This window comes from Molossus molossus, unplaced genomic scaffold (assembly GCF_014108415.1).
Source record: "Molossus molossus isolate mMolMol1 unplaced genomic scaffold, mMolMol1.p scaffold_m16_p_16, whole genome shotgun sequence".
In the NCBI taxonomy this organism is placed as follows: Eukaryota; Metazoa; Chordata; class Mammalia; order Chiroptera; family Molossidae; genus Molossus; species Molossus molossus.
Window position 1 is genome coordinate 54,895,146 of NW_023425351.1, and position 12,729 is coordinate 54,907,874.

General features: G+C 35.5%; 1 protein-coding gene across 3 annotated transcripts in view; it reads right to left on the reverse strand.

Moving 5' to 3' along the window:
• Positions 1 to 12,729, reverse strand: part of CSMD3 (CUB and Sushi multiple domains 3) — a 1,073,312-nt gene that overhangs the window by 951,969 nt on the left and 108,614 nt on the right. For all 3 annotated transcript variants that reach the window (XM_036263876.1, XM_036263875.1, XM_036263874.1), the window contains exon 2: positions 9,815 to 10,037. In XM_036263876.1, coding sequence (XP_036119769.1) covers positions 9,815 to 10,037 — 223 coding nt within the window. The remainder of the gene's footprint in view (positions 1 to 9,814; positions 10,038 to 12,729) is intronic.

Here is a 12,729-nt window from a genome sequence, read left to right on the forward strand (position 1 = left end):
TAGAAAACTCTATCTTAAAAATGAATGAGTGAGGTTGCTGTAATTTATTCATGCATTTTTTAAAATGACCACTAATACATTGGTTGCTGCTTTGGCAAGTATACATATTCTCTTCATTTTCTGTCCTTTTATTCACGAAACAGTGTTACATACAGGGTAGAGCAAAAGTAGGTATACAGTTGTTCTCATGGAAAATAACACAATAATTAATAAATAATTATATAAGGCTAAGCTTCGTGTTTTGCATTCTCATAACTATAAACCTACTTTTGCCTTACCCTATAAATAGTAGTATTCTGAATTTTATTTTTATTTTTAAATTCTTCGAAATAGCAGTTTTTAAAAAATGTATAATACAAATATAGTACATCGACTTTAATATTGTTTGAGGATATTATTTTCACACAATATTTTGCCACTGATTTTATAAAGTTCTCATGTTTGCTGTAAGTGTGTATACAAATTTATGATACCCACTATTTTCCAAGATTAGTATTTTTAAGTCTGCGTTTAGTGAGGAAGATTATATAGAAAATTATTACTTAAGTTTCTTGATTTCTTAAATTTAATTTCTGTCCTCCCACACTTTAGCCCAAATTATATATTGTTGTTGATACATTTAGTTCATTTTCTATGTGGGTTCAACAATTTCTAAATAGGATAATGTCAAACTTTAAACATTTCTTAGAGAATAGTTCCCTTTTTACAATTTTGCAATTTTGTTTGAATTTATTGTGGTGACATCGATTAATAAGATTATATAGTTTCGAGTGTACAATTCTATGATACATCCTCTGTACATAGCGTTATGTGTTCACTGCCAAAATTCAAGTCTCCTTCCACCACCATTTCCCCTTCTTCTCTTCTACCTGCTCCCATTGTACCATTATTTTTATGACACTGCAAATGTGCCTTTGGACGCATGTCATATCATAGCAGCAAACTGGTGAATTTTTTACAAAGGGGATTCTGATATGAATATGTGCCTTTTAATGTCATTGACCTTTTAATTTAGATTTAGTAAAATGACTTTGTAAAATAAGTGGTCAATAAAAGTTACCTAATTCTGTAGTTGTCTAGTGTAAGGTAAATCTTCAAATCCATTATTCCAAAAATGGTATACTTGAAAAATGTAAATAAATATAACCAATTATCTATGCTCTAACCTATTAAGATTCACACTTCATCCCCTTAAACACCTAATTTTGTGATCTTAGAAAAATTATTAACATTTTGGAAATTTACCTTTTTCATCTGCCTAATAAAAGTTTTGGGAATAATTTCTGAGATGATGTTATGAGAATTCTATATAAATAGCATGACATAGAATGTGTATTAGAAAATACTAGTTTTTAACAGATACAGAGAAATTATTGCTTCCCCTAGAATATTATATATTAGCAATCTAAATTCACAGGAGTTGATTCTGAGATAGCTAATTTAAATTTCTATTTAGCATTTAAGATTTCTATATGACATTTTCTTTTGCCAAAACATTTGTATTTATGAGAACAGAAAATTGTTCTCTGTGAGATAATCAACCAGGCATTTTGATTATGCCATTTTACAGGTTAAAAATGAATGTTTATGGAGAGTAAGTGATTTGCACAAGAAATATCTGTCGTCAGTAATTTATTAACACCATGTAGTTTGCTTTTAAGATATCAGCACTATTCTACTGAAAGCAGATAACAGAAGTAAATGTTTCAGAGATTTCCTATAAAAGGTTAAATACATATGAATCATAAAACAAAGTGTTTAAACTTGCTTGCTGACATCTTTTGTTTTATGTTTTAACTGCTGCTTTAATGGTTTAATTTAATTTGTTTCTTCACTGAAAGACACCAATTCCTTTTGGCAACATGCCTAGTATAAACAACAAATGATTGTGTATAATCTTGAATCTTTGCCTTACTCAGATTTGAAAGAGTCTTTTATGTTGACAAAAAGTTTAGAAACCTCATCCTTGATGTCTATCCAATTATTAATTTGAATGCTCCAAAGTGAGGAATGATATCTAAGAAGAAGAGTCATTAACTGCCTAAGGTGCATCAAAATTTTAATTGGCATTTTTTTTTAATTCACTCAGATGCCCTGTGGCGATACAACAAGTGCAGTAAATTGAAGTGTTGGAGAGGAGAGTACTAACCACAATACATCTTTTTCAAACTGGTCCACAAAAATACCCATTTCTACCCTCAATTCCTGTGATTTATGGAATCTATATATTCTATATAAGGCTATTACCAAGGTCATAGCTGTATTTACCATAAGCAAAATTCAGGCTGTCTTTAGGTGGAACTCATTAATATAATAGATAAATAAGAAAAACTGGTATTTTTCTTATTGAGCAGACAGTTGTTAATGTCACATATACAGTACACACACACACACACACACACACACACACACACCCCATACCTGCCAGTGGGTCAGGCATTTATAGCCTCTGCATTTCCCAAACATTTTCTTATACAAGAGAGATAATCAAGATCCAAGGGCTGGTTCTAACTCTGAAGGGGATGTCTTCAGAGCCGGCAGACCAGATGGGATTAGATCATCGGTCAAACCTGTGTGTGTGGAAATGGGGCCTTGAGAGGACCATTAGATCACTGGGGTCAAAAGGTGAAGTGCACTCCCCAGCCAGACAGAGCCGGCTGACGTGGCCGGGGGTCCCCTCCACTGACTGCGTGTCCCTGGCTGCACCGCAGCACCGAGGCTGTCCAGCCAGAGCAGGGCGGAGCCCTCAGTGCAGTGCACACCGGACCTGCACGGACCAGAGGAGCCCGCGGAGCAGAGCAGACCCTGGAGCACAGCAGACCCCGGAGCAGAGCAGACCCCGGAGCACAGCAGACCCCGGAGCACAGCAGATCCCGGAGCAGAGCAGACCCCGGAGCAGAGCAGACCCCGGGGCAGAGCAGACCCCGGAGCACAGCAGACCCCGGGGCAGAGCAGACCCCGGGGCAGAGCAGACCCCGGGGCAGAGCTGTCTAGCTGGAGAGGGGCCTGGTCTCAGAGCCACCTAACCCCAGGGCTGTCTCACAGCCATAGTGTATGTATCACAATTGAGCTGTTTTACACTGAAAAAAAAGAAAAAATCACTAGAGTTCATTGCCAAAGTATACTCTATGGTCATTTACTTCTATGGTCTAACAAGTCATTTAGATATTTCCTAACAACTGTGGGAAAGCCATTTCTACCACGTTTTACCTACAAGAAAGGAGACAGATCATTTGTTTCAAAGGGGCAGCAGTTTGGATGAGGAGAGATTGTCACGTGGGTGTTAGGAAGCGATATGGGAAATTCAAGAACATGGAGAAAAGAAAAGAGACGAGATGAATTACGTAGAAGGGAACCACAGTGGCTGCTCAAGAACGTTATGGCCACACTGCCAACACTGCCTGAAGAACAGGTCTACCAGCTACACGAGTGGGCATTCAGCTTCGGATTGTTGCTTATTCATTCTAATTACTGTCCCTTGATTATGTCCCTAGAGCTGTGAATTTGATGATTATGTCAGGAATCCAGCAAATTTGTAAAATAAACAAGAAATTATATCTATCCTTCACAGTACTGAGAAAACAAACTGGTTAAATAATTGATATTAAAAACAATAAATGGATAAATAAAGCACAGAGTTTAGCTACAATAAGAAGTACATTTTATAACTATGACCAAAAAAGTATACATAGATTATGGGCAATCCCAATGTAAGAAAACTAAAAGGGTAAAGAGTAGCCCAGCTGGTGGGGCTCAGTGCTTGAGTGTCAACCCATGCACCAAGAGGTCGCTGGTTCAATTCCCGGTCAGGGCACTGCCCAGGTTATGGGCCTGATCCCTAGTGGGGGGCATGCAGGAGGCAGCCAAAAGATGTTCTCTCTCATTGTTGTTTCTCTCTCTCTCTCTCTCTCCCCCTCTCCCTTCCTCACTCTAAAATTAATAAAGAAAAAAAATTTTTTAATAAATATAAGGGTAAAGAGTAGTTTTATCATAGAAAAATATCTGACAGTTTCTCTAGCAAAATTTAGTTGATCAGGTTGTAATTTAAAAAAAAAAAAAAACACTATTGAAAATATGCTTAATTATAGTTGTGCCCAGAGGCAGCCAGCTGGGACTTATCATTTGAGTTGTCATTTTTACGATTCCTTAAAACATAGGTCATGTTAATTCTTGTTCACTATGATACTCACGTGAAGTTAGATGAATCTAGACTCTTGTATGTCTTCAAAACCAATAAAAATAATCTCTCTAATAAAGGGTGTGGGTAACACTGGATAACCACGTGCAAAAGAGTGAGTCAGACCCCTTTCTTATACCACAAATAATCTTATTAAAAATGGACAGAGGACCTAAAGAGGCATTTACCCAAAGAAGACACACAAATAGTCAACTCGTAAATGAAAAGGTGTTTGACATCACTAATTATCAGGCAAATGTGAATCAAAAGCATAGTGCTGTATCTCCTCATATCGGTTAGAATGACATTATCAAAAAGACAGGGACAACAGGTGTTGGTGAGAATGTAAAACGGGGCGGGGGGGCGAAACTTGTACACTGTTGGGAGCAATATAAATTGGTTCAAACCCTATGGGAAACGGTAAGAAGATTCTTCATAAAATCGAACATGGTACAATTATATGATTCAACAATCCCACTTCTGAGTATGGATCTGAAGGAAAGTGGGTCATTATTCAAAGAGGTATCTGCACGCCCATGTTCACTGCGGCTTGTTCCAAATCGCCACAATGTGGAAACGTGTCAATGGACAGATGAATGTGATACACATATGAAATTCATACCACATGATATATACATAATACATATATAAAGATAACATGATATACATATATACCCAATGGAATATTATTCTGCCATACCAAAAAAAAAAAAGAGGAGAGAGAGAAATTCCTGTTATTTTCAACAATACAAATGGACCTTAGTGGCATTATGCTAAGTGAAATAAATCTGACCAAGAAAAAATATGGTAAAATCTCATTTATATCTGGATTCTTCAAAAGCCAAACTCAGAGAAAGAGGAGAAATGTGGTTGCCAGGCTGTGGGGAGTGGGGGAAATGGGGAAAGGTAGGTCAAATGTTACGAGCTCCCAGATAAGGTGAGTAAGTTTGGGCATCTAATGTCCATCACGATGACTGGAGGTAACCGTGCTGTGTCATACAGTGTATTTAAGTTTGCTCAGAGAGTAAATCTTAAGTGTTCTCACCACACAGACTCACAAAGGGAATTATGTGAGGTGGTTGGAGTGTTAATTAACCTTACTATGGTAATCATTTCACAATATATATGTGTTTATCAAAATACCATGTTAAGCACCTTAACATTACACAATGTTATATCAATTATATCTTTATAAAACTAAAAAAAAATTAAAATTGCGAACTTTGTCAGCACTACCTGTCCTGCCCTCAACTAGATTTCAACCCTGTACAGCAGCTGCTGTTACTATTGCGGCCCCTCTCCAATAAGGGCTGTTTTATAGTTACATTTGCCTGTGTTGTTTTTACCTATATTTTTATTTTTAACACTAATAATCCATAAAAATTGATTTAAGAAGATAAATTTTATGTTGTGTCTATTTCTACACTATGAGTTTATGATAACTTCTGCACAGCAAAAGAAACAACCGCCAAAATGGAAAAGCAACCCATTCTATGGGAGAGCATAATCGCCAACGATACATCAGATAAGGGGTGAATTTCCAAAATATATAGAGTACTCATGCAACTCAACAAAAGGAAGACAAAGAACCCAATTAAAAAAATGGGCAGAGGAACTAAATAAACACCTCTCCAAACAGGACATACAAATGGCTAAGAGACATATGAAGAAATGTTCAACATCACTAATCATCAGAGAGATGCGAATTAAAACAACAATGAGGTGTCACCTCACACCTGTCAGAATGGCCCGCCATCAACAAATCATCAAACAACAAGTGTTGGTGAGGGTGTGGAAAAAAGGGGTCTCTAGTACACTGCTGGTGGGAATGCAGACTGGTGCAGCCACTGTGGAAAACACTATGGTGTTACCTCAAAAAATTAAAAATTGAACTGCCATTTGACCCAGTGATCCTACTTCTAGGAATATACCCTAAGAAGCCTGAAACACTAATCAGAAAGAATATATGTACCCCCATGTTCGTAGCAGCACTATTTACAATAGCTAAGATCTGGAAACAGCCCAAGTGTCCATCAGTAGACGAGTGGATAAAAAAGCAGTGGTACATATACACAATGGAGTACTATGCAGCTGGAAGAAAGAAAGATCTCTTATCCTTTGAGATGACATGGAGGGACCTGGAAAGTATTATCCTAAGCGAAACAAGCCAAGCAGAGAAAGACAAATATCACATAATCTCTCTTATTTGTGGAATATAATGAACATAACAGTCTGAGGAATTGGGTAGACCCAGAGACATAGAAGTAGGGTACAGACTGACAACCCTCAGAAGAGGGGGTGGTGGGGGGAGGGAAAATATAAACTACAGAACTTATACGCATGTATGCATAACCGATGGACACAGACAAAAATCCGGGTGGGGGTGAGGGGATGGGGAGGAGGGTGTCAATGGGGAATAAAAGGAGAAACATCTGTAACAAAAATAAATTAATAAAAAATTATTAAAAAAATAAAGTGAAACTAGAAGAAAAAAAATTATTGTAGCTCATGGGAAGTAAAAATATATAAGCATCAATCATTGGAAAATAGAGAATAGCAAACATATCATAAGAACATGTATTAAGTAAGAAGGTGAGAGAAAGAAAAAGCAAGAAAATAGTGAACCAATGGGACACACAGAAATGAATCACAGTGGCAAAACAATTTCAACTTCTAATCAAACAGCAGACTTTGTATATAAACACAGTCTGAAGGGGGCTGTAGGTTACAGATTGGATTTTTTCTTCACTGATAATTAAAATCAATTGTTATGGTGATTAGCAGACAAAAAGGTGGGTGGGGGCGAGAGAAAAGGGTAAAGCAGGGATAAATGGTGACAGAAGGAGACTTGACTTGGGGTGATGAACACACAATGCAGTGCTACAGATCATGTATTATAGAATTGTACACCTGAAAACTACATGATTTTATTAACCAATGTCACCCCAATAAATTCAATAGAAAAGATAAAAAATAAGTAGGAAATATGTTGTCACATAGTGTTTCTTTAAACGAACACCAATAGATGTATTACTGATTAACAATGAGCAAAATGCTATAGATTACATATTAGAATAGAGTTTATAAAATAAATACAAATACCAAGAATAAATTTATAATTTATCTTTTTGTTTATATCTTTGTTATACATGCTTTAAAATTTTGTTTTTACTATCTTACACAATTTTATCAAAATGGGCTTTAACTCATATATCAATACATAAACCATGGAAATTACTTATACATTAATTATGAATTATAGATAATGCATTAAATATATTTCTAATGAGCATAAGCTCTGAACTGAGACAAATTTGGGTTTCAGTGATACTTCTGCCTCTTGCTACTTTCAACAGTATTAACCATGGGCAAGTAATCTAAGTCTCATTTTCTCAGTTGTAAAATGGTGATAATAATAGAAAATTTTCACATTGTTTGAGTAAGAGAGAAGTTAAATAATTTAATGAATACAAAATACTTAACACAGTGTTCACTGCAAGGGACTCAATCAATGCTAAGCGTTAGATTTATTGGCCTTTCATTACATTGTAATCCTCATAATCTCTGTTAAGTGCTATTATTCCCTCATTTACAGATTAAGAAGGAAAGAATGAGAACAAGAATTGATTTGGCCTATTGGATAATGTTTTTCAACTTCCCAGAGGCCACAATTATTTTTTTTTAAAGGTGGAGAGCAGTGATAAAATAGAAACAATTTTTTTTCATTTTCAATGGGATCTAGAGAGAATAAATTCTTGTACAAACCATACTATCTGAATTGATAAAGAAACTGCCCGATAATATTAAGAGAGCTTTATTTTTTTTATATATTTTGTAACAATTATATAGCATACATTGCTACTGTAAAGAAAATATACAAAATCTTTATTTCTGAACTACACCATTGTAGTTGGCTTGACAATTTTAGAATTACTTTCCTTTTTCTCTGATAGCCTGTAATCAGATTGCGTGTCCCCCCCCCACACACACAGTGGAACAGGCAAACAGAAACACACACACTGTGCAGTCTATATACTACCTCGACTTAATGCTCTGTCATTAACAAACAACATCCACCTTTTTATTGATATTGGGAATGATGATGAAATAACAGTCCGATGAGTCAGCCATAGTGTATATTTTTGAATAGGATGAATATTGAATGACTTGAACAGTGTAAAAGAAAGAAGAAATTAGAAATGCTCAGTAATGAATGCATCACACACAAAAAATGGAAAAACTAAACCTCACCTGAAATCACTCCAGTAAGTAACCCTTTTCTCTGCATGGACATGTGGTTTAAAATAAAACTTCAGGCATTTTTAACTGTGATTCCGACTGAAACATAGCCAAGAATGTGAAGATCCTTTAATTCCTACAGGTAATCTGCTTAGACTATTTGGAATTGGTAGTTTGAAAAACAGTTTGCTATGGTTAAAGAAATATATACACACTTTGGTAAAAATTTAGGACTAAATGCATATATATGCATGACCCATGGGCACAGACAATAGTGTGGTGAAGGTAGGGGGAGGAGCACAGTTGAGGGTGTCAATGGAGAAAAAAAGAGAACATCTGTAATACTTTCAATAATAAAAATAAAAAAAGAGAAAAACTCTAATATGACCTCTTGAAAAACATGTAAAATACGTTTTAAACATTCTATAACCAAATATATGACATTTAAAAAAATTAGGACTAAATGAAATATGCAGTAGCTGGCACTTTGAACTTGAATGAATTAGCTGGTCTTTGTTTAGAAGGAATTTTTGGTAAGACAGCAAAAATAGTTCTTATGTTTACATATCCTATTTTCTAAAAATAAATTCTAAAATAACAGACAGGGTGCCAGATAATTTTCACATCTGACATATCAACTAAATTAGCAAGAAATAATTTTGCCCGGCCGGTGTGGCTCAGTGGTTGAGCATCGACCCATGCACCAACACGTTGCAGGTTCGATTCCTGGTCAGGGCACATACCCAGGTTGTGGGCCTGATCCCCAGTGGGAGGCATGCAGGAGGTAACCAATTGATGTTCTGTCTCATCAATATTACTCTCTCTCCCTTTTCCTTCCTCTCTCTCTAAAATCAATAAAGAAAAAAATATTTTAAAAATAAAATTAAATAATTTCATTTGAATGGACAGAAATGTGAATGTCCCGGTTGGTGACAAAAGGGTCTACTTTTCAGATATTCATATTTTATAAATTATATATATTATCTAAAAATAATGTATTCTACTATCATAAGTATTTTTGCATATTGTTGTGTATTAAAATTGGGTACATACCACTGAAAGATACATTGCATGGCATGCACTCACTTTTATGGGCTTCATGCCCATAAAAATGAAGCTTTGAGATAAATATCTTAAAAAACATAATACCTTTTAACCACTCTAAAGAGGTCACAATTTGATTCACATCCACTTTTTTGTAAGATAATACTAATATACCAGTTTTATGAAATCAGATACTGAGCTAATTTGTTCATGGAATTATATAGTTTCGAATGAATAACAGATTGTGCATATGGTTTTATTATAATTGCGCCACAAATGTAAGCATTTTGTAAGATAAACTGCTTTTACTCACAAAATATTTTCCCTCCCTTTTTCCATTCAAAATACACTAACCTTGTCCTAAAGTTCGTAGGATGAGGATGTCCATCATATAAGGATAAGTAGTCGTATTCTTCTTCTAGAGCAAATGACTGAAAAACAATTTGTATTCTATTTCTTTCTTCTGCTATTATTACCCATGTACAGTTTGCACCATTTGGATATCCATATGGAAAACCAGGGCTTTCTATAGTGCCATTAAGTCCTTTTAAAGTTCCACCACATGTATAAATAAATCCTGCAACAACAAAAAAAACAAACAAATAAACAGACATTAACGTTATATAAAAGAAGAATAACTCATATATTTTCTCGTTTTCCTATAATCCACGCTACAATAAATTTATAAATGACAATTTTAGAGCTATGTAAATTATCTATTTTTTAAGTGGTAAAACATAACTAACAAAATACTAGAAGACTTGTCATTTGTCATACATATTGTGTTTAGTAATTTTAAACCAGTACATGAAATGAAATCGTCCATATATCTGATACATCATCTATTACATGATTCAACAGACAAACACCATTCTAGGACATGATATCTTCCCTGAGGTAGTTTTTAATCTAATTTTGGATACTTGTAAATAACATTGCTGAAAAAGGTGACGGGATTAAGAACTACAAACTGGTAGTCACAAAATAGTCCCAGGGAATTAAAGCACAGTTTAGGGAATATGGTCAATAATATTGTAGTAACTATGTGTGGAGCCAGGTAGGTAATTGAAATATCAGGGGACTGCATTGTAAAGTATATGATTGTCTAACCACTATGCTGTACACCTGAAACTAATATAAAATAACATTGAATGTAAACTATAATTGAAAAATAAAATAAAATTAATGCTTTTAGTTTGCATTTTGGATATTAAGAAATTAACTCCATTTTTTCTTGATAAACACAATAACTCTTTCGGTTGTCCATATCTCTACCATCCACCTATGTGCTTTAGGATAGTCTGTGCCACACTGATTCTAGCAGACTCAGACCTAAAAAAAAAAAAAAATCAATGTAATTGCTCTGTTGGAAACCAGAGTATTTGGTCTAAAATGGACACAATCCTAATTTAACTGCAACAAGTAAAATCTGAATTTGGAGAGAAAATATTTTGAAAAAACTGACTCCTGGGCTACTGTCATTAACCATCCTATAAACTTCCATACTAGTTCTACATGAAGTTTAAGTTACTGAGAGCTTGATTCTTGGACATACTTAGAACACTTACCATGCTTCCTGATTGATTGATTGAGAGATTGATTGATTGATTGATTGATGAGAAGTTAATATGCTGTGTAATGTAAACCCTAAGACTTACATGATAGTCAGAGAAGATGGTCCTCAGTCTGTTCCTAAGTTACTTTCTATGCTAGTAAAGATTGGATCTAGAGGCAGGCAGTCATGGTTGCGGACGTTCTGATAAGAACTCTGTGCCCAGATATTATTTCCACATTTTGGGGTCATCCATGAAGCTTTTGTTCCATGAAGGTGTCAGTCAGATACCAAGCTAACTTAGGGCAGAGAAAATTATCTGGTTTGGTAGTAGGATGCCGATGCCACACTACCCAAAGCTTCTGTATTTGGAACTAGATGTACAAAATGCAAGAAACTTGGGTTTCCTCTCTCGGAGAAGAAATGAGTTTATGTTTTATAGGTATGGATGCTTTTTAAAAGTGTGAAGACATGGAAACAACTGAAGTGCCCTTCTGTAGATGTTGGATAAAGAAAATATGGTACATGTATACGATACAATACTACTCAGCCAGAAGAGAAGATGAAATACTACCATTTGCAACAAAATGGATGGATCGAGAATATCATGCTAAGCAAAATGCCAGACAGAAAAAGTTCAGAACCATGATTTTACTCATATGTGGGACATAAAACTAAAAGTAAAAAATGAGTAAACAAGAAAAGCAAACAAAAACTCATAGATACAGACAACAACGAGCTAGTTACCAGAGGGAAGGGGATGGTAAAGGGTAAAGGGGGTCAAATACATGGTGACAAAAAGAGATTTGACTTTGTGTGGTGGGGACACACTGCAATAAACAGATGATGTATCATAGAATCGTACACTTAAAACTTATTAACCAACAATCTTATTAACAAATATCACCCCAATAAACTTAATTTTAAAAAATGGAACAAGCCCTGGATGATTTGGCTCAGTGGTTGGAGCATCAGCCTGTGGACCAGAGAGTCCTGAGTTCGGTTCCTGCTAGGGGAGTGTACCAAAAAAAGGGGGGTGGGGACAGTAACAAAGATAAAAGTGTGAAGATCCTTGCAAGAAAGATGGGAAGCCAGTTGTAGATTGTGTCAGAGAGAGGCCGATTTGGGAAATTGTATGTACATTATTTCCACGCTCTCTTCACAACGGTGCCTTTCTTTTGCTAGTGGGGCCTCTTCTCTACCAAACAGCTGTGTGCTCTAGAGAAACTGACAGTACTGACTACTGCTGAGGCCTATGGCTGGGGGCTGGATTAATCAGCATAATCCTCTCCTCCTAGCCCAGTAACTTCAGGAATCTACTTCAGTTACCTCCATATATGGCAAAGTTCTAAGCCTTGGATATTCATTACATGGTACAAACCACAGGTCTTGTGATTATTTTGCCCTTTTAAAAACATGCCAAGAAGTTGGATAAGTTACAAGTTATAAAAATCAGTATTTGTATATGTACATGTATTTTTGCCCAAGCACCAAATGTCAAAAAGGACATTTTATTATTTTCAAAGTAAAAAAAAAAAGGGAAAGGTCCCTTTTAAATTGCTTCTTGCAGAGCAATTACTTTGAAGCCTTAGGTTAATTAGCTATCACCCATTTCTATTAGTTTTCTGCCTGAACAGTTTCCAATTTGAACTTCATAACTAAATGAAAGCATGAGTCCCTTCATCTGCAAACTGATCTATGGGCTGTTTTATATATT